This window comes from Cyprinus carpio, chromosome B3 (assembly GCF_018340385.1).
Source record: "Cyprinus carpio isolate SPL01 chromosome B3, ASM1834038v1, whole genome shotgun sequence".
In the NCBI taxonomy this organism is placed as follows: Eukaryota; Metazoa; Chordata; class Actinopteri; order Cypriniformes; family Cyprinidae; genus Cyprinus; species Cyprinus carpio.
In genome coordinates this window covers 22,600,952-22,625,409 of record NC_056599.1, presented here as the reverse complement: position 1 = coordinate 22,625,409, position 24,458 = coordinate 22,600,952, and the positions used below count along the sequence as shown (strand labels likewise).

Genomic DNA, 24,458 nt, shown 5'->3' with positions numbered 1-24,458 from the left:
TAAATACTTAAATGGGGTAAAACCTATATATATATTTAAAATCTGACAACAAAAAGCTTTAAAATTGACTTACAAACTCCAGCGAATGCACATGCATACTCTGGAGTAAACAAACAATGAAAAGATGGAAAATAAATAAATAGATGGAAAGGTTGTCTCAAAAAGACATTTTGTTTTTAATGAAGAGGTGGACTTTTATTCATACAGCTGCCATATTAAAGACATGGGAAGTAGTTTGACACTGGTTTACTTCCTGTGTTTGGGTTTGTCAATACACCCAAACTTCATTTATGCTTTATTCACACTGCACAATTCTGATTTTGTTTTCCATACCGTGTTCATTAATGATGAAGCGAAATGTGCTGTTCAGACAGTGTCTGGTTTATCTGGATCGGTATGTATAGCAATGATGTGAACATCAGCACAATGCCAAACCACTTTCTCATACAACTGAAAGTAGCTGTCAGCGTGGAAAGAGATGGTGAAAAACTTTTGAAAATTTTGCATCTGGTCATGTCTATCAAAACATCAGCCATATGTGAGTGAGTGAAAAGTGAGTGAAAACCTCGCTAAGCCCAGCATACCTTCCTTAGAGTAGTACAGGATCTCCACCTTGCGCTCCTCTGACCCGAGCAGGGCCTGTGCCAGCTGTGCCAGGGCACCCTTCATAGTGCCCGGCCCCACCAGGAACTGACACATGCAGGACTGCTGCATGATCTCCGCCCGTGAGAAACCAAACATCTGGCAGAAGCCCTCATTGCAGTAGATGATCCCACAGTTCTTCATCTGGGCGTTGGCAATCAGGAATTTACGATCTGGTTGGGTAAGGAACGAAGAGTTAAGAAAAATTTCTAAAAAACAAACACTTCCACCATTACTGAAAAAAAAATACATAATTTTAAGGATTAGTTCACTTCCAGAATGAAAATTTCCTTATAATTTACTCACCCTCATGTCATCCAAGATGTTCATGTCTTACATACTTCAGTCGGAAATAAATGAAGGTTTTTAAAGGAAAATATTCCATGATTTTTCTACATATAATGGACTTCAATGGGGATCCATGGGCTGAAGGTCCAAATGGAAGTTTCAGTCAGCTTTAAAGGGCTCTACATGATCCCAGCCCTGGGTCTAATCTAGTGAAACGATAGCTCATTTTCTTAAAAAAAATGCTCATCTTGCACTAACTTGACCTTGCGGTTTACATAATCATGTTGGAAGTACCGACCCACTGTTTAAAAGGCGAACATAAAAAGAAAGTTAAAGAAAGTCGTTTTGCTAGATAAGACCCTTACTCCTGGACTGAGACCATGTAGAGCCCTGTGAAGCTGCACTGAAACTGCTATTTAGACATTCAACCCATTGGCCTCCATTGAAGTCAATAATATGAAGAGAAATCCTGGAATGTTTTCCTAAAAAACATAATTTCTTTTCGACTGAAGAAAGAAAGACATGAACATCTTGGATGACATGGGGGTGAGTAAATTATCAGGATATTTTCATACTGGAAGTGAACCAATCCTTTAACACAGTTTTTGTGGGGAATGTTGTCACATTATTGGTCTATGGAGTAAGCTGTCACATCAAATCAATATGTACTGTATATAAACCATTGTTTTAGCCAACAAATCATCTTATTATTATTATTATTATAAAGTTTGGTAGCACTATTGTTGTTGTTGTTGTTGTTTATTAATAATAATAAATGCATAACTACTAGTTTTCTCCCCTGTCGACTAGCCCTGTTCTCCTCAATACAGGCATAGTGGGGTTAAACCCAAAACTCTTCTGAATGATTTTCATTCAAATCTTTAGTGACTTTCAGATAGTTTTATGTAGTAACTTTTCTCATTTCTCAATTTTTCTAAATCCAACTGTCTCCTTTTTTTTACAGGTTTAAAAGACAAAATAAATAAATGAACACGTTTCCACATACTTGGCTATTCTGTTTTATGTCTTTTCTTTCCTTCTCCTTCCTTTGCCTGTACGGTACTACTACTAATTTTCTGTATTTATGACGACTGCTCTGATACAAACAGGAAATCTGCTGACAGCTGTGCTATTTTTGCAGCAATAGCTTCACACATCAGCTTCAACAGGTGGAGCTTGCTCTTAAGACGGTTATAGGTTCTGCTTTGAACTGAAGAGAAAGCAAATGAAAAATTATATATATTAAAGGACACACACTGCCTGCTTTTATCTCTGAATCTCAATAATGTTTCTCCAGCTCTAAGTTATAATTGTGTTTGATGACAGGAACTTTAATGCCCCCAGCATCAAACTCATTATCGCCTTTTTACTTCAGGAACAGAACACAACGCACAGAGATGGTTGCCTAGCAGCCACAAAATGACACTTAACAGAGCCTTAACAGATAGGGAGGGAAGGGAGGAGCAGCAGCAGGCTCACGTTCACAGATCTGTATGCACTGGCACATATTTACATGCACTTAAAAGATGAAGACACAGCAAAAGCACTGAGATCTAATGTATGCAGAATAGGGAGAAGATACTATGACAAATGATTAGCTGTGCAGTCTAAAGCTATGAAACTAAAGAATACAAAACAATTTAAACAATGTCTCTTTTACATATTTTTGAGAGTTCAAAAGTCAACCACTATGATTTATGAATAGTGTACACAGAAACAAAGACAAAGCAACGGTCATGATTAAAAGGCATATTGCAATGACAACTAGGCCTACAGTTGTTGCTTGTTTTGAGCATTTTTTAAAGATTTTTTAAAATAAATATTTAAATGTAAAGTTAATTTTCAGGGCGAGATCTGTTCGTTTCATGCAATGCAAATTACAGGACTGCGAATTGTCCCCATTAACGCCACCAATTATGAAACATCATCTATGTGAGACTTTTTAAACAAACCACACTAAAGATTCCTCTCACATATTTGTGATAAATAAATTTATAATAAAGCGGCACATAAAAACAATACTAGTCTATTTTGTTATGCATTATGGATAGACCACCCTCCCAATAAAAAGCACTCGAGCAGCTTACTGTTGTTATGGCTAGCTCCTTACATGTACTAGTAAGCAACTGTTTGCAGAAAAACGTAATACTGACTAATACTGTATATTTAATGAGACATTTAAAACCCCTGCTAAAACCTTTATTTACAGTTGTTTGAAACAAACGTTTACTCAGATGACAATCTTTGTTATTTGGAAGAACCCTCAAGGGTCGTATAAAGCAGATATAGGCCAGGCTCTGGGATTATTAGGGAGTAAAACTAGATTTAGGGTGGGCCTAGTTATGGCAAATTTACAGATTAAGTTTAGCGTGAGAGTAAAGGTTAGGATTTGGAAAGAACATTTTGTCAAAGGCCTCTTGTGCATAAAATTTGGAAACATTCTGATAAAATGCTTCTTCCTGTAGATTTCAAATAAAGAGCACAAAGATTTATGCATACAGGACAAATGTGAAAGTGACATGACATACAGCCAAGAATGGTGACCCAGACTCAGAATTTGTGCTCTGCATTTAACCCATCCAGAGTGCACACACACAGCAGTGAACACACACACACCCGGAGCAGTGGGCAGCCATTTATGCTGCGGCGCCCGGGGAGCAGGTGGGGGTTCGGTGCCTTGCTCAAGGGCACCTCAGCCGTGGTATCGCCGGCCAGAGACTCGAACCCACAACCTTAGGGTTAGGGTCAAACTCTCTAACCACTAGGCCACGACTATGTGGGAAATAGTATACACTGGAAATGAAAACTGATATTATTGATATTAAGGTTATGTAATTATGTGTGATGCACTTTTTTTCTTCAAAAATGTAAAATCAGGAAACATGATTGAATGAACAAAGCAGGTGCACGAGACAGCACAAGCATGCACGGCTCGCACACATAGACTACAGTCAGATGGGTTTTATGCTGCGGTTCCCGGGGAGCAGTTGGGGGTTCGGTGCCTTGCTCAAGGGCACCTCAGTCGTGGTCCCTTGATTTGCTCTCATCTGATGATCAACTGCCATGCAAATAAAATCTCAGACTGATAGGCTACTACACATGACTGACCTCCACACTTCCAGTGGCCGCTCTCTGACAGTTTCTCCCCGATTTATCAATAAACAATACTATATCTAATGTTTTAGACTACAATAGCATGTTTCTGGCCTATAAATGATCTTCCCACCCAAAGAAAGAAAATAAAAAGTTCTGAAACTCACTTTGTCCGTCGAATTTCCTGATGATGGTGTCCAGATAGGTGTTCTGGAGAGCTACGTGTCCCCGGCGTACAGGCATTTTCACGCGTGGACAGATTCAAGAGCCCTCTTATTCTGGATTTCTCTCTTATTCAAGCACGAGCGAGCAAGACAAAAGAACACAATCTAGAAGTCGAACGCATTGTGAAGGAAACAAGTGTTTATAGTCCAAGAATTAAACAGAAATGACACGAGAATGTCAGCAGGATCCTCGAGAAAGTGAAAAGTCGTCGAGTTGAAATGCTAATAAAAAGAAAGCGCGTTTGAATGGAAGCAGTTTTGAGACTCGAAACTCTCGCGCCGTCAGATGAAATGGAAACGCACTGACGTACTCCCTGAAATCAGTCGTAACATATTCTGAAACAAAAATAGAAGAACAACCAAAGACAGCACAATTACCCCCGACACCTCAGAGGCAGCGTGCGGCTCGGCTGATGAAGCTCATTGCGGAATAATGGTACGTTTCGTTCACAGGGGAGGCAGTGGACACAGCTGTCACTTCTGACAGAAGGCAGATGCTCTCTCTCTCTCTCTCTCTCTCTCTCTCTCTCTCTCTCTCTCTCTCTCTGTCAAAGAGCGTTTATTGCTCTGAAAGGTATGTCCTAGTGGGATACGGTCCACAAACGAGCACAACATTACCACTAAACACAGCAGTAGGGTAGGCAACCTTTAACTGTAGTAGTAGCGTTTACATTTAAGGTATTTAGAAATGTACAACAGTGCTTACGTGTGCGTGCGTGCGTGCGCGTGTGTGTGTGTGACCATGGTCATGGACCACAAAACCAATCGGGTCAGTTTTTTTTACTGAATAAATAAGCTTTAAATTGATGTATAGTTTGTTAGGATAGGACAATATTTGGCTATTCAACTATTTGAAAAAAAAAATCTAAATATTGAGAAAATTACCTTTAAATTAGTCCAAATTAAGTTCTTAGCAATGCATATTACTAATCAAAAATTAAGTTTTGATATATTTAGCGGTAAGAAATTTACAAAATGTCTTCATTGAACATGACCTTTACCTAATATCCTAATGTTTTTGGCCTAAAAGAAAAATCGATAACATTGACCCATGTATTGTTGGCTATATTGCTACAAATATACGCGTGTACTCATGACTGGTTTTGTGCTCCAGGGTCACATTTATATACAGCCACCTTGAAATTATAAGATTCTGCATTCTGTATGCATTCTGAGTGGTTTGGGATTCAACATTGTTGCATTCCATATACTTTCTGGATAAACTAAAATATACACAACTTAAAAAAAAAAAAAAAAAAAAAAAAAAAAAAACACATCATGTAAATAAGTTGTCATGGAATACGAACATGTGAATTACTCATTTTTGACAAAATGTCAGATAGAACCTTAGATTTCAAGGTGACGAGATACACATAGATACATGTATATAGCACTATGGAAATACATGTACAAATAGCTACAATTCTGTACATAAGTACAAATAAGTACTGACTGAGCCTGCAAATATGGCCCTGCTGATGTTCAGTAATTCAACAATTCTTCTCCTCCTCATTCAATCAAAATATCAATCAAATCAATCAAAAATATCTTAATTTGTGTTCTGAAGATGAACAAAGGTCTTAAGGGTTTGGAAATACTTGAGGGTGAGTAATTAGTGACCGAATTCTCATTTTTGGGTGAACTATCCCTTTAAGGACAATGTTTTTTGGGTTAATTATAAATTTATTACTGTTAATTTTATATGTTTGTTGTATCAAATGCGTCCAGTAAGTAGATATAGCGGAAAACATTGCATGGAACATGGTACAGCCCTAAAGTTAGATAAAAGAAAATTCAAGAGGTTCAAAGATAAAATACGAATAGATAACACTGCCGACACCTCCGATTTCTGGAAAGACAAATAGGCTTATAAGTGGAGAAAAAAATTAAATAGCCTACAGTACAATACATAATTTGCAATGGATTTCTATAGTTGAATTTATAGGTATTAAAATATAATTTGTCTCTTGTTTTACATTATAAACAAGCCTGCATAAACACAACATAACAGGTAATTCCAACATAAAACAAAATTAATTATGGTTCTCTTTCAGTCCCGTGCACACACAAAGTTTAAAGTATCTAGATGAAAAGTGTGTAAGTGTCTGGTTATTGATTGTGATTTGAAAATATGAAGTATGATAGAAACACTGCAATATAAACACTCTTCATCAGCCTAAATAACAGCCTGATCTCTCTCTCTCTCTCTCTCTCTCTCTCTCTCTCTCTCTCTCTCTCTCTCTCTCTCTCTCTCTCTCTCTCTCTCTGTCACCTCTCTAGTGGTTTCAGTAAGATCTCAGAATGGAAAATCCCCTGTCGGTGTCTAGCCAAATGAGAACACCACTACTGAAGTGTTTTATCTGTCCCACATACTTCCAGTATCCCAAAACTGATTTCTTCCTAACCATATACATACACACTGGAGAGAACAGACTTGGAGAAAAGCATCTGATCTTACACACATTTTTATCCTATGAAAAATCTGTTTGCTTGTAATGACAGCTGCATTTTGACTCACATGAATTATGTTCCACAATTTCTGATATCAAATATGTCCAGTAATATTCTTACCCTCTCACCTTTCATCCAAAGCTCACTTAAGTGATTCTCATTTTTAAGAGGAGATAAATGCTTCACTGCTGGCAACAGCAGTCTCAAGCTGTGTGTGAATGAACCGACAGAAATGCGGTGGTTGTGGAGAGGTCTGACACAGTGTGACAGGCTTAGCTGATTGTGATGTGCGTCGCACAGATTCTCTGGGTGCCTGAGTAAAGAGGTGGTGGCGCTGGTGGGTCAGATTGAGGTTAAATAGGAGGAGATGTTTGATTAGAGCCTGAAGAACCTCTCTGATATCTGTCCATAGCCTTCAGTGGTGCTGCTGGTGTCTGATGTGCATGACAGAGATGTGTCTTCCAACACTTATCCCTTCACTCTTCATTAATCCTGGGACCACAGACCAGATTCAAGCTGGCATGTTGTGAACAGAAGTTTGACAACTATTCGTTATCACTTGGATTTGTTGTATATTTATAATAGTTCTTTACTTGCATCTATGGTTCCATGAAGAATATTTAACATCCATGGAACTTTTCCATTGCGCAGAATGTTCTTTATAATGAAAAAAGGTTTTTCAGATATTCTCTATATTTTTAATTCTTTTAAGAACTGTTCACTGAAATTTTCTTTTATTTTTAATTATTTTTTGTTCTGTTCAATGTTTATTTTATTTGAGGTTGTGGTGTTTTTTTTTTTTTTTGATGTGTGTACTGCAGGGACTTTCTACTGAGTTTCTCATGCCCATATTATTCTTGGATCCAGAAATAAGACAAGCTGCCTAATGATTTATTTCTTGGTGCAGTGTTAAACTTGGAACCAGTTAAACATCCAGATGCTATCAGACTATGCATCACATATTGTTCTAAGTCCTTTCCAGATATCTAAGATGTTGTTTGCCTTTAACACTTCTTTAAAGTACATCAGTGAGGACAGCATGTAATTATGCCTCTCAGTCGCCCTTGTTCCAGAGTTGCCATGCTCCAAATGACTCATCCAATATGCCCCAATTTCTTCACATAGGACTCAACTCAAGCCAAGTTTTTGTCAGCTCAATGCCCCCCCTCTGTGAATGTCTAGCATTGCTGTGAAATATTTTAGTGACCTCAAAGTTTGATGTTCTGAAATGACATTTTATTTCATTAAATTTGATGAGGACATTTTTTGGCACAGTGTTTTTTTGAGTATATCTACCCAGCTGGCACAAAAAAACAAAACAAAAACAAAGTTCCCAGATTTTGCCAGGTATATGTTGTGAAAAGTCATATTTCTCTGCTTACTAGGTTTACAATATACACATGGGGTCTGAACCATTAAATTCAGTTTCTGTCCATTCTTTTAGAACAGTGGTTCTCAAACTGTGGGTCACAGAAAGTATGAGAATGTACCCTTTTTATATTTCTGAGTTTAAAATGTTAAAGTAAATTAAAAGTGAAAGTGACGTGACATAGAGCCAAGTATGGTGACCCATACTTGGAATTCATGCTCTGTATTTAACCCATCCAAAGTGCACACACACACCGTGAACACACACCCGGAGCAGTGGGCAGCCATTAATGCTGCAGCGCCCGGGGAGCAGTTGGGGGTTCGGTGCCTTGCTCAAGGGCACCTCAGTCGTGTTATTGAGTGGTACATTCCTGCCAGCCCGAGACTCGAACTCACAACCTTTGGATTACGAGTCCAACTCTCCAACCATTAGGCCACGACTTCCCCATTATAGCAATATTAACTTCTAAAGAGGTATATAGTGTAGGAGACTATATCAAATAGTATTTTTTTTTTTCATTTTCATTTGCTCTAACAATTGTGTTTCTACAACGTACTAACAGAGGAAAATGAGTGGCATGCAAAAACAAACAAACAAACAGTGTGGCCAATGCAACACAATTTTCAAACGAAATACTCTTTATAGATGATTATTTTAATGAAGTGTTTGAAAAGACGGACTTTCAGATCGGCTACTGAATCAACATGACTTTGACCCACAAACCGAACTTCAAGTTCCATGTCGATGCATCTAATTTTTATAGGTTACCATTAGATAAGTTAGCTTACCCAATGTAGTTTGACGACAGGAAGAATGCAGTGTTAAACGTTCTTTTTTTTGTACATTAGAAGAGCCAGAATGCTTTGTTCAGAATGCTATCACCTTGAATTTATGCATTATAACCTCATTGCCTTCATTTCCACATCATTAAGAATCATTTGACCCCTGAATATTCAATGATATTGCAAGTAATAAAATGAGTACTGTATTTATAATATAAATTCTCACTTCTGCCACTAAATGTTGAATATTACATATATCATACTGCCCTTTTTAGACTTAGAATGAGTGTGTGACTTTACACGGGTCCTTAAGAAGATGTCGTTATGTACTTGAGAGTGAGAGATTTCACTTTTTTAAACCAGATTTCAGGATGAGAATGTTATTTGTGTTTGAATTTCATTACACTGCTCTAGAAGGGATTCATTATCTTGATATCCAGGGCAAAGAAACCTTATATAGGAGTGAATCTAGTTCTACAGTAACTTATCAGCCCTGTCAACATACCCTGACAAAGTGTGTGTAATTCCCTCTAACCAAGCGTGGGATCCACACCCTATCAGTGACCCTGTCACACATACCTGTCACTCAAACCTTCTGCCCCCTTGACATGTTTACATCACATGTGACAGAAGATCACTGTCACTTCCTATTTAGTTCAGGTTTAAGTCATTATTAGTCAGTCAGAATGCATCAGCTGCAATGCGATGTGCTTGTGTTGAGAAGTCCCCTTTTGTCCACCTTATTTTTAGCATAAGAGCGGATGTGGCCATTTTTAACTTGAATGTGCTTCCTGTGCCATCTGCGTTTTACTTATTTTAGCCTTACAAAAACAGTTATGTTGCTTCATATTGCAAACTTTATTATTGTAATCATAAACACACTGGTTTGTATCACAAAAAGTTTTACTGTTTGCTGCATTTCACTGTTCTTTTAGTTGTCATCCTTCTAATCCGACGTCTTGCACATTCACAGAAAATAGCTTACTTCCGAATTGCGAAATAAGGTGGATAAGCTCATACAGCAAACAGAACACACGCTACCAAATAAAAATGATTTTTTATTAGGATCAATATTAGTTTTTAGTAAATGCACAGTCACATTAGCCAAATTGCAGCTACATTTTGCATGCAAAAATGTCTACTTTCAATATTTTGGAGATGGATGAGGGTCACAAAGAAGTCACTTTCAAACCAAGCAGCTTCCTGTTGGCCAGTGCAGTGAATTTATGTTGCAAACTTAAACATGAGCGCAATCTACATGTGAAACTCCAGATCACACAAATTCCTAATGAAATGACTGGAATTCACCAAAATGTCATCGATCAATGGAAAATAAGACTGCACCTTAAGACAATATATCAGATGTTTACTAAATGAGTTCAGTAAGATATAGTTTTTTGTTGATTAAAATTTACTATTAATATGTTTTCTACAGGTCAATTAACAGTCAACAAGCATTTTAAATCATTTTAACCTGGGTCCATAGAGATGCTTTAGTTAGCTACTGTGCAAAAACTTTGTGTATACACAGTGAAAGAGGAAAAAATTTGGATTAAAATGTTCATATAGCACCGCTGAAAAAATCCATCATTCCTTTAAAACCCTCAGAAAGACCTTTCTATTATAGTTTCCTTCTGCCATACATTAACTCTGACCATTTAGATTCAAAAACTTCCAATCCTGCTCTTCTTCATCTAGTACTTAAAGACTGCAATACACTTCAGAATGTATTCTCTACAGTTTGTGCTTGACAAAAAACTATATTCCCCGTGCACCCGCTCTGACCGCTAGCTACATCTTGCTCTACTTTCTACTTTCATTTGTCCAACCATGATTTTTATGGCACAATCGGTGATAAACTAGTCTAATATCATGCAAAGACTCTTTGCCACTAAAAAAGACAGATAAAGAGAGAATCCCAGAGAGAGAAAGAGATCAAAACGCAGTTGGTTATTGTTTATAGTGGCTAACAGAACTGAATATAGTTCCCAGAAACTATATAGACTAGCAGAGAATAAGCAGGGCGAGAAATCACATGTTTAATCACAGCATCCAGAAGCTTTAGTGATGAACTCTTCAGCTGCATCCAATCCAGTGTCTGAGATCTGATTACGGCAGATCGTTTCTCTCCGTGGTGGACTCCTTAATGATCTTTGAAAGAGAGATTGCATAGGTTAGTTTTAGTTAGAACAGAAAACAATGAACAAATAAAAAGATGAATAAACAAATTTGTAATGCAGAGATGACCAAGGCTATAGTTGGCTAAGTATAAATCAGTAAATTGACCTTTCATTCGGCCTTGCCATGCCATAGACGTGGGGGAAAGCATATTCCTAATTCATTTTTTTTTCATTGCATTGCATTGTGTTGCATTGAAATCTATAGAATCTAAGTGAAATTGGTTGAAAAAAATGATTACACGTTACAAAATTTGCTAGCATTAGTTAACTGCAGTAGTTAAAGGGACAGTTCACCCCAAAAAAATGTAATTTTGTCATTAATTACTTAACCTCATGTCATTCCAAACCTCTAAGATCTTCATCTTCGGACCACAAATTAAAATATTTTTCGATGAAATCTGAGAGCTTTCTGACTTTGCATAGACAGCAACTCACACGTTCAAGGCCCAGAAAGGAAGTAAGGACATCGTTAAAATAGTCCATGTGACATCAGTGGCTCAACTGTAATTTTATGAAGCTACAAGAATACTTTTGGTGCCCAAAGAAAACTAAAATTCTGACTTTATTCAACCATTTTTCTCTTCTGTGTCAGTCGATGTGCATTCACAAGAGTACACGACACATCAATGGAGGGTCGAAAGCTCTTGGATTTTATTGTGTTCTAAAGATAAACAAAGGTCTTATGTGTTTGGAATGACAAGAGGGTATGTAATTAATGACAGAGCTATCCCTTTAACGTGAACTAAAAAACAAAAAATAGTTCTAAACCATGTGTTAATCTTAGTTAATGTAAATTTCAACATATACAAATACAATATTAAAATTAAAAAAAAATACTGTTTTATTTAATGGACTAACATGAACTAACAATGAATAGTTTTTATTTAATATTTTTATTAACTACCATAAATGGGACCCTATTGTAAAGTGTTATTGCAGTTTGGGATGTAATGCAGCATTTACTTTTGGCCCATGGTCCTCAATCAAGTTTGATTTTTGGCCCAAAATTTTTGGCAATTCTGCTTTAATGCAATGGATGAAAGAATTAATGAATCAATTAATACAATTAATGAAAGATTAGATCATTTAACTCTTTTGTAAGATTGTTGGAAAAGAAAATGTTGCCATCAGCTGATGATGAAGTAGATGTCTATTCATGTAAACTGGGTGTCAATTTTTATTTTTTTTAAAGCTTGATGAAGAGCGCCTCCTAGTGTTTACCTCTCCATCACGAGTCTCAACGGTTCGCACGACTATGCTCCTTTTCACATGCGCCTCAGGAGTCAGCTTAGTGTCCAAGCTGGTGTCTAACAAAACACACACACACACACACACACACACACACACACACACACACACACACACACACACACACACACACACAAATGATTAAATAGAGACATTTAATCCAAGCAGAAATCAACAACTGGATGATGAATCACTCACCTCTAAACTGTAAGTTGGTGAAGTTCTGCACCGGAACAGTGATTCTAGAAGAGGTTGAAGATATTCAGTTAATCATATTTGAATTAATATACTCAAATTATTGTGGTTGATGCCATTTCTCTCCTCTCACCTGCTTTCCTCTCCTTCGAGCAGCTTCCTGTAGGTGGCAATTTCAATATCCAGAGCCAGTTTTACATTGAGCAGATCCTGGTACTCCTGCAAGTGTCTGGCCATCTCCTCCTTCAGCATCTGGATCTCATCCTCCAGACGGGCCACTGTGTCCTGGTAACCGGCCGTCTCTATGGTGAACCGCTCCTCCATCTCTCGCAGCTGACGCTCCAGGGACTCGTTTTAAAGACAGCGTGAGAAGTTTGAAATGGTTTTGAGAGGATGATGACTTTGCTGTCAGGTACTGTGAATTTGTCATCATTGTTGTTCTGAATAAGTTGATGACAAGTTACTTACAGATCCACGAAGAGATTCCAGGTCACAGGTCAAGCCCTGAATCTGTCGACGATACTCGTTGGCCTCCTGCTTAGCTTGTCTCAGAGCCTCTGTGTTACGGCTGGCTGCATCAGTCAGATCAGCAAACTAATGAAATAAAGAATAATTCTTATTAAAAAAAAAGATGTAGAAACATTTTATTATATTATACTATTTTACAAATAAAATTTTGCACTTCAAATCTTCTAATAGAAAAGATCACTACAGAGAATGCATGTGTGTGTGTGTGTGTGTAACCTTCGAGCGATACCACTCCTCAGTCTCCTGCATATTGGAGGTGGCCATGGCCTCGAACTGAGCTCTGATCTCCTTCAGGGCAGTGGTTAAGTCTGGCTTAGACACATCCAGATCCACATGAACCTGTTGGGCAATCAGCTGCTCCTGCAGCTGCATCATCTCCTACACCGAACAAGGAAGAAGGGTGAAAGAGAGAGAAGTTAACAGGTGAATATAATGGTGTCTGATTTAATCTGATCTTAATCTGTTTGGGCAGATAAAGACATCAAAATCTGATATAGCTACAGATAGCCAGGTTAAATGAACAGATTTGATGCCAGTTGGAGTAAAATGAAAGGAGACAGGGATGAAGTGAACAGATGGAGGTAGTGTGGAGAGAGTGGGAGAGATAACACACCTCCTCATGGACCTTCTTCAGGAAACTGATCTCATCCTGCAGAGCATCAATCTTCCTCTCCAGCTGTACGCGGTTCAGAGCTGCTTCATCCACATCCTGGAATCAAAAGTGAAATTCATGACAGCAATATGATAACTTATTCATGATCCATGAATGAGATGGGAATGGAGTGCTCCTCACTTGTCTGAAGGTGTTGAGGTTGTTTTCTGCTTCTTGCCGTAGGGCAGTTTCATCTTGAAGTCTGGAGGACGGATAAGAAAACATATCTAAAAAGAAGGATTCTACCCTAATTTCTACAACCAATAGTAGTCCACATATTCAAGATTTGCGGACCCTAAGAACTCCAAAGTATTTCCCCTCTTGAAAATGTATTTAGGAAGTCATAATGTTTATTTATTTTTTTTATTTGTTTTGTACACACACACACACGCACACATGTATATTTTTTTTGATAGAAATTATTTTTTTATTATTCAGCAAGGATGTTAAACTGATCAGAAGTGACGATTAAGAATTTTTCCATTATTACAAATAAATTATTTTGTAAATATATGCTGTTCTTTTGAACTTACTCTTCATCAAAGAGTCCTGAAAAACAGTTTCTTGAGCATCAAATCAGCATATTAGAATGATTTCTGAATCGAGTTGCAAAAAGTGGAAAATTTCCAGTAAATTTCAGAAACATTCCAGAAATTTTGGAAAACTCTCCAGGACTTTTTGGAAAGTTTCTGGAAATGTACCAGAAATGTTCCACCCTATTTCTGAAGGATCATGTGACACTGAAGATTGGAATAATGATGCTGAAAATTCTTTTTGAATGCTAATACTTTTTCATCACAGGAATACATTACATTTTAAAATGTATTAACATTAAAATGTTTAAATATTAAGTATTTCAAGTTACAGGTTTTACTTTTAAAGGTTTTTTTTTTTTTTTTTTTTTTTTTTTTATTATTTAATACTTTTTTTTTTTTTTTTTTTTTGATTGATTTATATTATACATATTTATATGTATACATATTTATACAGGTAGGACATGTCTATAGTGTTTATAGTCCTGACTCCCCATAATCACCATAATATCAAAATATATGATCTGTGATCTGTGAATTTCCCCTGCCCTCAAAGTGTATCCTAAATAGTTACTTATGATAAATCAGTTTTGACAGTTGTAATGAAAGGCTCACAGTGGAGGTGACCTGTGATGGTGAGGTGAGACCTGCAGCAGGGGGCTGGACAGGGTTCAGTGGATCTTGCTCTCACAAACACACACACACTGCTGTTACTGCTCTTTGCCACAGCGTGGAGTAGATGCACTGCCTTTCATTCACACCCTTCTAAACAGAGCAGCTACACCTAATATACATCAATATGAGCCATCTCAAACAAACAGTGTCTAGTTTGAGCATGCAAATGTACATCAAAAATAATTACTTAGAATTTGGTTGCACAGCTTAGTCCTAATGCAACTTTACTTTTTATTACTGACTTTGCTATCATGGTTTCTGATTTCAGTTTTATTTCACAAAAATGTTACTAATGTTTCAACATTAATAGAAAATTGCATTATATAAAATAAAGTTTAGTGATTGAAAAAAAAAATGCATTTTCCTGTCAGTTTTGTTTTAAGAGACTCATAAATGTTTTCACTTTGTATCTTGAATAAAAGTTGCTCTATGAATGACCTGGTATGGGAAACACGCCGGTTTTTACTGATTCCAGTCAGTGTAAAGGTATGAAGGTTTGGAATTAGGCAAAAAATGTGGTTATTCTCTTACAAAAGGGCATCTGAACTGGGAGTGTTCAGCCTTTGTGGAAGCTGTAGCAAGGTATTGTGCCCCTCCCTGCCCCCATACCACTCAGCGAATGAAAAGAGAGCATGGGATCGAGTGAGAGTAAGAAATGGGGAGCCTCTCATTGAAAACAGAGTTGGGGTGCTATAAATTCACATAGTAACATTCAAGTTGTGCCAATAGAACTGATGTGGAAAAATGCCAGAGGAGTTGCAGTTCTTAAGAGATTCTTTACGAAAGCTGTTCTTAAGGGCAGGATGGCATTTCTTGGATATGGCTACTGACCTTTTTTGTAACATTGTTCTCCTGTTGCTCTTAACGTTCTTGTTGGTGTGTCCCGGAATGTATAAGATACCTCGATTCCAGCCAGGCACATCTACTCATACACAAGTACACCCTTTTTTACACTTTGTTTTACTTTGACACATTGGTTATAGTGATTCTAACTTTATGTTGACAGTTGTTTTCATCACAACAACAATAAATCAAGATAGTTTTGGTTTCTCACTGGGTTCCTTTTCATTTCTGAAAGTGAACTGATAAAGGATCTCACTGGTTTGAATGCAGTGCAAGTCACTTTAAATAGACGTGTCTGCCAGTTTTATAAATGTAAATGTAATGTCAACAGAAGTTACTTTATAGATCAAAGTATAAATCTATTATAGTATATAATTCATATACAGATATATAATAGATAGATATATAATTATATTATAGTATATAATTATATATATTATATAAATATAATAATATCTATCTATCTATCTATCTATCTATCTATCTATCCTTATATTTATAAAATATCTCCAAGATACATTCAAAACATTTTGAGAAAATATAAATCTATAATCTTTAATTTCACAATTTTTATGTTTGGTTAAATATATTTATATATTATATTATATAATAAAATATACTATATAACCCTTTAAGTGGCACAAACCTGAACCCTAGTCTGAAACACGTTTTAGACAAAAAGTTGCAAGATTCAATTATTATATTATATTATAATTTTATATTATATTATACACTGCCCGTCCAAAAAAAAAAAAAAAGTCACCACCTGGATTTAACTAAGCAAATAGTTAAGATCCTCCCATTGGATAATTACTGCATGGATGATTATGTTATGTGCCCAAAGAATGAGGTCAGCTGACTACCTGAATATATAATGACCAGGTTATTCCATCAATTAATTTTTTCTTCCCTGATGGCATGGGCATATTTCAAGAGGTCAATGGCAGGATTCATCGGGCTCAAAATTGTGAAAGAGTGGTTCAGTGAGCATGCAGCATCATTTTCACACATGGATTGGCCACCACAGAGTCCAGAGTCAGACCTTTACCCCAGTGAGAATCTTTGGGATGTGCTGGAGAAGACTTTGCACAGCGGTCCGACTCTCCCATCATCAATACAAGATCCTGGCGAAAAATTAATGCAACTCTGGACGGGAATAAATGTTGTGACATTGCAGAAGCTTATCGAAATGATGCCACGGCGAATGCGTCCTATAATCAAAGCTAAAGGCAGTCCAACTAAATATTAGAGTGAGTGACTTTTTTTTGGGACGGGCAGTGTATTATTATTATTATATATTATATTATTTTATATTGTATTATTATTTTGTATTTTATTTATTATAATTTTTAATTAATTATTATTATTATTTTTTTTTAGAAATTCCATTCAATTTCCACCCGGCTCAGAACTCTGGGAAGGCACTTTAAATGGGCACAACACATCTGTCCTTACCTCTGTTTAAGAGTGGCCAGGTCTGAGGCCAGGTTGTCTCTTTCAATCTCCAGTCTGGCTTTACCAGCGTTGAGACCGTCCACCTGCCTGCGGAGCTCCCTCAGCTCCTCCTGGTAGATGTCCCCCAGACGGCTGGGCTCCTTCCCCCTCAGCTGGTTCAGTTCCGCCACCAGCATCTTGTTCTGCTGCTCCAGGAAGCGCACTTTCTCAATGTAGCTGGCGAAGCGGTCATTCAACCCCATCATCTCCACTTTCTCATTGGTGCGCGTCTCCCGGTACTGGGCCTTCAGCAGGGAGTCCGCAGAGAAGTCCAGCCGCTCCCCGCCCAGGGACAGACGCGAGGTGGACAGGGTGATGGGGCTGGAGGTCAGGTGGCGCGGGCTGCTGTGGAGGGACAGGCGGCCTGTGCTGTGGCGGCTGGTGACCCCCACGGACGGGGAGCCGCCCGAAGTCCCGAAACGCTTTCGGTAGGATGAGAAAGCTCGCTGGGGCTCCATGTCAGAGGAAAATGAGATTGAGTGTGGGTGAACTTTGAGTTTTTATAGAGAAGGCGGGGGAGAGAGAGGGGGTCCAATGGGGGGCAAAGGCCAGGGGGTGTGTATGTGAGCCCAGAATTGTTTGTACTTGTCCACCAGTCTCCTGACTGCCTCTTTTCACTCTATTCTCTGGTGTGGGGTGCACACAGTCAGTCAGAGAAAATCCTATTCATGCCACTGCTGGATCACATACACACAGAGACACACTGCAATGGCACTGATATCTGACTGTTCTGTCTCACCCCATGAAAAAGTGCTGCTTTGTACCTTTTTTAAGTTAATTTGGAGTTTCTCTGCTACTCTGTCAGAGTTTTCCTGTCGTTCCAAGAGGGATTTTAATGATGTCACTGAAACACTGGGGTGATTATGTAACTCTTCGTTATAAAAGGAGTCTGCCACTCTCTTTTGTGATGATTTGGGAACATCACACATGCTTTTCAGCACCACTGATTCATATCTGTTTACCAGAAAAATCAAGTAACCAGAAGATCTGACTCATTTAACTTTATACAACTCACTCTGGTTAACTACTAAAGGAATAGTTCAATCAAAATAGTTTTTAAGCCATCATTTACTCACCTTCATGTCACACAAAAGAAGATAGTTTGAAAAATGCCTGAGCTGCCCTCGGCCATAAAATGTCAATGGAAGCTAAAAAAAAAAAAAAAAAAAAAAAAAAAAAGTAAGAAAGAAAAAAGCACTCAAAGTTAGAGTTGTTGTTAAATAAATCTATTAAAATCATTCTTGTAAATTTAAATACAATTTTAAAAATTTTTTAAAAAAATTATAATAATATTTTTATATTTGAATTTTGTATTGTTTATGTTTATGTTGATATGATTCAAATATGACTGAAAAATGCATTTGAGCTAGATAGAACAATTTAAGAATTGTAGAAATTTAAACTAAAAAGGATACATTACATAAAATTACTAAAGCTAAAAAAAAATCTATTTCATATGTTTAATAAATACTATAATTGTAAATAAATAATACTAAAATAACACTGGCCAAAGCATCATGAAAGTAGACAATATGTCACATCTGCTGTATTCCAAGTTGTCATTCAATGACTTTGAAATCATTAGTCAGTGTTTACTGAAAATCTTGCCTTGAAAAGCTCATTTGACAGATGTGGGAAATAATCTATTGTATGGGAGTGTAGCGCAGACATTTTGCTAATAAATTTATAAAATGAGTATAACTATATTATATTTATACTATGTATTGCTGAAGTACAAGGGATAAAGGACAGCTGGTTTTGATAAATGGTTTGGCTCATGTCCCATCAGCAGTCTACAAAGTAGTAGAGGAGTGTATCAAGGCCAGAGAGACACTGGGGCACTAGACTTACAGCCAGACAGAAAACAACACACCCACCAATCAGATCTGTAGGAGATCTGTAGGCCCTGATGGCCAGACTGCAGGACTGTTATGGATGGATGGTCAGATCCAGTGGGAATGCAGGCTGTGATGGATGGTTGATTAGGAAATGTGGGGAAGATATTAGAAGTTAATTATGGGGCATAAATTCAGCATACAAGAATGGGGTAAGATGTGTCAGTGGTTCAACTGTGCCACCCAGTAATTTATGAAACTGTGAACAACCTTTGCCAAGTGAATGTATATTTAGCATTAAAGCATTATATTATATTATTATATCTAGCATTATTATTATATTATTATATCTAGCATGCTTTTTTGTATACTACATTACAAAAGTCAGTATCAATATAATTTTTTACATTTCTGAAATAAGTCTCTTATGCTTACTCTAATGCAAAGGATGCATTCATTTGATTTAAAATACAGTAAAAAGTAATATTGAGAAGTATTATTACAATTTAAAAAATAACATTATCTAATGATAAATAGTTGTTTTATTTACTATATATATCTATATATATATATATATATATATAACAACTGTGAAGACTGAGAAACACGTCATATTTGCCTGCAACATTAAGAGCTGGAATGTAGAAATGTAATAATATATTTCTTTTTTCCTCATTCTTGCCTTGAGTTCCACAGCAAGCCAAACCTGTTTACTTTCAAAATTTCTGAACATGTGAACTCAAAAGCATTTTTCATAAATTAATGATCTGTTTGAAATCTGCTGGAAGTTAAGAGCATTATAATTTTAATATTGAATCTTACATCAAATAATGTACACATACTGTACAAACATTTCTATCAACTTAGAAAAAAGGCTTTTCAGATCCGTTTTATTTTAGTGAATTGTAGTGCCATTTGTAGAAGTATAACAGACACAAATATCATTGATGATGGATTGGAAATATTTTCTGCTAAAGCTGAAATTCTGAAAGCATCTTGAAAAGGCATGTTTTTTCTACAGGGCTTAAGACTCATACACTGCGTAACTTTTGCCCCAGGGAAGAAAAAAAAAAACTGTACATACAGTACGTGGCACATAGCTGCCTCATCTGACAAAACATCTAAAAATCTTTTATTTTTCAGAACAAAAAACACCCCAGGCCAGTTTCTTGTGTCTCTCTATTTCTGCGGCAATAAAATGCTGCATATGGCAGATATTTAATTTAGAGGATTTTGTTTTTCAACAGTTTTGTATTTTTCATTAAAAATACTTACTTAAAACTTGAATATGAAAAATTGGCATTTAGGCACCAGATATTTAATATAATTTCTAGCCAATAACAATAATTTAGCCCCAGGGTATTTAATTATCCCAACCTGTACTGCAACATACCCATCATGCCAGACTCTCAACATAACCTGTTTCACTTTAGCAAGAAGACTATATAACCAGAGACACTCCTGAGGTTTCCAGACTCTCACTAACACACCGATTATTGTTGCTTCAGAAGGAGACTGCTCAAACTGAAACCATGAAGGCTCTGGTCTGTGTTCTTGTCCTGATGCTCGTGTGCAGCACTACTGGTGAGTTAACATCTCTAACTGCTGAATATCAGATAGCGCATATATAGGCCAGCCTGAAATTTATACTACTGATGATTGGATTGGAATTCAGAACTATGAGGAGAGACGTAAGGATGGTAATGTTGCCTGAAATGACTGTGCTAAACATAACTGTAGCGAAAAATTTAGAAAACATCAGCAGTAGCATGTATGTGTCACAGTAGCTCATGATTTGTTTGTGGTGGTTTGTCTGTCATTCTCTGTGCAGTGCACTCCCTCCAGTGCTTCACCTGTGAGGGCGACGACTGCAAGGTCAGAACCGAATGCCCCCCATCTGCCAACTTCTGCAGGACCGAGGCCACCGGTACGTGCTGAGACATGTCCTCATCCTGTCACTATTATGCAAAACTACAACTCTGTGCCTCTTTAAAATAAGTGAGGCTTGTTTAGATGCAGATACAGAGGCAGATTGATTGTAGCTTAAAAAAAATTGCAGGCCACATATACACTGTTAAAAAGGTTACATATTAAATTAAATAGTATTTAATATTACTGAGTCACCTTGGCTACATTAGATTATAATGTATTTTATTTGTATATACTCTTTTTTTTTATAAATATACTGCATGTTTATACTCTTAGGTATTAAATAAGCTGACAGATTTTGTACCTTTTTGTGTGTGTATGTTTCTGTACATATAATTCTATACATATATAAATAATGTATTTAAAATATGAATGTCTTTTTCCAGCACAACTTTTGTCCCGCACATGTGAGGAATCCTGCACACCTGGGGAGAACGTCCACTGCTGCGATCAAGACTTGTGCGGCTGAACGTCGCTCTGTCCAGTCTACAAATGGCCTTGTTATGCATGAAGAATCATTTTGCTCAGCAAATTTAAAATGTAAACACGAATCGGTATATAGAGAAAATGTAATAAGTATGGGCACTTACAAAATTAAAAAAAAAAAATCTCAATAAATATTTGTCTGCATGAATGATTTTCACTTAATGTGTTGCTTCTCTTTTACTGTTGAGACAGTTAAATGTATTGCTTCAGGTGTGTGAAACAAAAATCCAGTAATAAAAAAACAGTCATACTTTAGTCTGGGCATCAATTCTCACTATTAACTAATGATTAACTATGACTTTTGCCTCAATAAACTCCTGATGTGAAGATTATTAATAGTTACACTCTTAATAAAACAGGCTCTTTACTGGCATCAGTGGTTCTGTGAAGAACCTTGAACATCATGGTACCTTTCAAATGCAGAAAAAGTTCTTTAGATTTTTTAAATGTTCTTCAAAATGGTTCAAGAACTGTTCACTGAAAGGTTCTTTTGGGAACCAAAAATGGCTCTTCTATGGCATCACTGCAAAAACACCCTTTTGGAACCTGTGTAGTAAGGTAGTTGATAAGTTTAGGTATAATATAGGTTTAAAGGATCTAAAATTTGATCATGCAGAATAAAGCCTTAATATGTGCTTTATAAGTATTAATAAACAGCCAATATGCTAGTAATATGAATGCTAATAAGCAACTTAACTGTGAGAATCGGTCCCACAAAACCAGACATACGAGTAAATTTGTTATTTTTTTTTTTAATGGAGATTTATACATCATCTGAAAGCTGAATAAAAAAAGCTTTTGTGAGAATTTTTGGAAGATTTTCATATTTTTGAGAGTCTGGAATTTTTTGGAATTCTGGAATCTGAGTTTGAATTAGTCGAATTTTAGTTTTTTGTAATTTATGTTATTAGTAATGAAATTAAGTTTGGATATATTTATGGTAGGAAATTTACAAAATATCTTCATGGAACATGATCTTTACTTAGTATCTTAATGAGTTTTGGCATAAAAGAAAAATCAATCATTTTGACCCATACAATGTATTGATATTGAAATATAACCGTGTGACTTATGACTGGTTTTGAGCTCCAGGGTCACATATCAGAAAGATTCAGACTAGAAGTCTGAATAAAAGTTCTGGTAATAACTGTGAACAAACTAGGCATCAGATAAAACTCATGTTGATTCTCACTTAAATTACCAAGTTGGGTGGGTAGACTTGACAGGGCGACTAGAATACAAATGACTCTTTGCTTCCACTGTAAGGCCAGCTGTAATTTATGCTGTTTAGTGTGTTTAGTGTCAGGACTAACATGGAGGGCCGTCATTACTATCCGCTAATAAATATCTGCAGCGGTGACTGTGGTTGCCTCAGCCCCGGTAACTGTGGGAATGTCTGTCTGAGACCAAACATTCAAGAGCGGTGAAAGTATGTTAGTGTATGAGAAGCCTTTCCATAAAGATGTCCAGTTGTTCTCTTCTCAAATCTTCCTCATTTTTTAAGTTCGTCTCTACTGTTTATTGGCACACTTGGTTTCGCTCTCTCAGCTGATTCATGTCTCCAGTGTAATGAGGCAGGAGCGAACAGCAGAATCCTAATGCTGTTTCCACCGACTGATCATCAGCCAAGACAAAGCCACAACCAGACTCTGAGACTGCACTAATCTGCCAAACTCCGTTTGTGAGTGTTTACGCTTGTTTATGTGTGTGCGTGTTGATTGTGAATCTTACTGTGTGTAATAGAATCTGAGGAATACAAATTTAAATGATGTGGCAATCATGGCTAACACAACAACTAGCAAGTCCAAGACATAAGCAAATTTTGCCAAAAAATCCAGCCAGGTGCTCCGCTTAGAAGCTGACAAGAGACATTTGTTGTGCTTCAAACACAAGAGTTCTTAAACAAAACTAAATTAAAGGGATAGTTCACCCAGAAACGAATCATTTACTCACCCTCATGTTGTTTCAAACCTGTAAGATTTTTGCTTATGTTAAACATAAGATATTTTAAAGAATACTGGTAATCAAACAGTTGATGGTCCCCATTGACTTCCATAGCATTTCTTTCCCTGCTATGGAAGTCAGAATTTCATAATTTAGGTGAAATATTCCTTTAAAACTTAACACAAAAACTAAATGAAAACATTTTCATTAAACACAAATGTGTTTGGAAAAAAATTAAGAAAAATTCTATAATAAAATGCATGACCACAAAATAACTAAAACAAAAAATCAAATACAAAACAAATAAACGATTAAAAATAAAATAACTAACTTAATAAATAAATAGTTTGTTCTTGTATTGTGTATGTTTATAGCATGCCCTCATTACGCATGAAAATTTTGGTAGATTTGAGATATCGAGCGCTGAAAATGGTTGAAATGTTATCAGTATAATGTATTAACTTCAGCCCTAAAATACTAAATCTAAAACAAAAACTACATATATTGGAAAACTAAACTTAAACTAGGTAACACTAGCTACCATTTTATAGTGACTACTGAACTCTATTAAAAATGAAATTTAAAAAATAAAATTAAAAATGACAATTAACCTGCTAAATTATACATTACAAATATTATGCATGTATAATATGACACTGTTATTTACTTGGCAGTCTATGGGACAGTCACAGGCCTCCAGTTTTTCATCCAAAATATCTTAAATTGTGTTCCGAAGACGAACAGAGCTTTTACGGGTTTGGAACGACATGGGGGTACGTGATTAATGACAAAACTTTCATTTTGGGGTGGAGTGTCCCTTTAATGCATGGTTAATCTTGTTATCTTAACGAAAAAACTGATGAAGAAATACAAAGAACAAACCTGTCATTCTAATCAACACATTTGGTGTCTATGCCTGTAGCATTATTACACTACAAATACAAGTTTAACACATGAAGTCAAAAGAAATGCATTCCTTCTCTGTCACAACTGGTCTAACAACATACACAAGAAAATCTCTTTTACCTTCTTGATGGTGAAAAGACCAGGGGAACACTGACAGCTGA

General features: G+C 36.6%; 2 protein-coding genes across 2 annotated transcripts in view; both read right to left on the bottom strand.

The window, feature by feature from the left end:
• The window catches only part of LOC109111839 (potassium voltage-gated channel subfamily H member 6-like), a 34,811-nt gene extending 29,795 nt beyond the window's left edge, over positions 1-5,016 (bottom strand). Inside the window, 2 exon segments of the mRNA XM_042720291.1 lie at positions 585-815; positions 4,191-5,016. Coding sequence (XP_042576225.1) covers positions 585-815; positions 4,191-4,266 — 307 coding nt within the window. The 5' untranslated portion in view covers positions 4,267-5,016.
• Positions 5,017-9,894: 4,878 nt separating this feature from the next.
• LOC109111834 (glial fibrillary acidic protein) lies at positions 9,895-17,691 on the bottom strand. Its single transcript, XM_019124823.2, has 9 exons — positions 17,159-17,691; positions 13,794-13,854; positions 13,614-13,709; positions 13,217-13,378; positions 12,941-13,066; positions 12,606-12,826; positions 12,476-12,519; positions 12,251-12,336; positions 9,895-11,000 (listed from the first exon to the last, which is right to left on the bottom strand). Exons 1-9 carry the CDS (start codon positions 17,653-17,655, stop codon positions 10,959-10,961), a joined length of 1,335 nt encoding a protein of 444 aa, XP_018980368.1. The 5' UTR covers positions 17,656-17,691; the 3' UTR covers positions 9,895-10,958.
• Between the last annotated feature and the right edge of the window lie 6,767 nt (positions 17,692-24,458).

Coding starts and splice junctions, on each gene's coding strand:
- LOC109111834 (XM_019124823.2), bottom strand. CDS start 17,655: ATGGAGCCCCAGCGAGCTTTCTCATCCTACCGAAAGCGTTTCGGGACT. Junction 12,520..12,605: donor CTCGAAGGAGAGGAAAGCAG/GTGAGAGGAGAG, acceptor AACCTCTTCTAG/AATCACTGTTCCGGTGCAGA. Junction 11,001..12,250: donor TTGAGACTCGTGATGGAGAG/GTAAACACTAGG, acceptor TCTCTTTCAAAG/ATCATTAAGGAGTCCACCAC.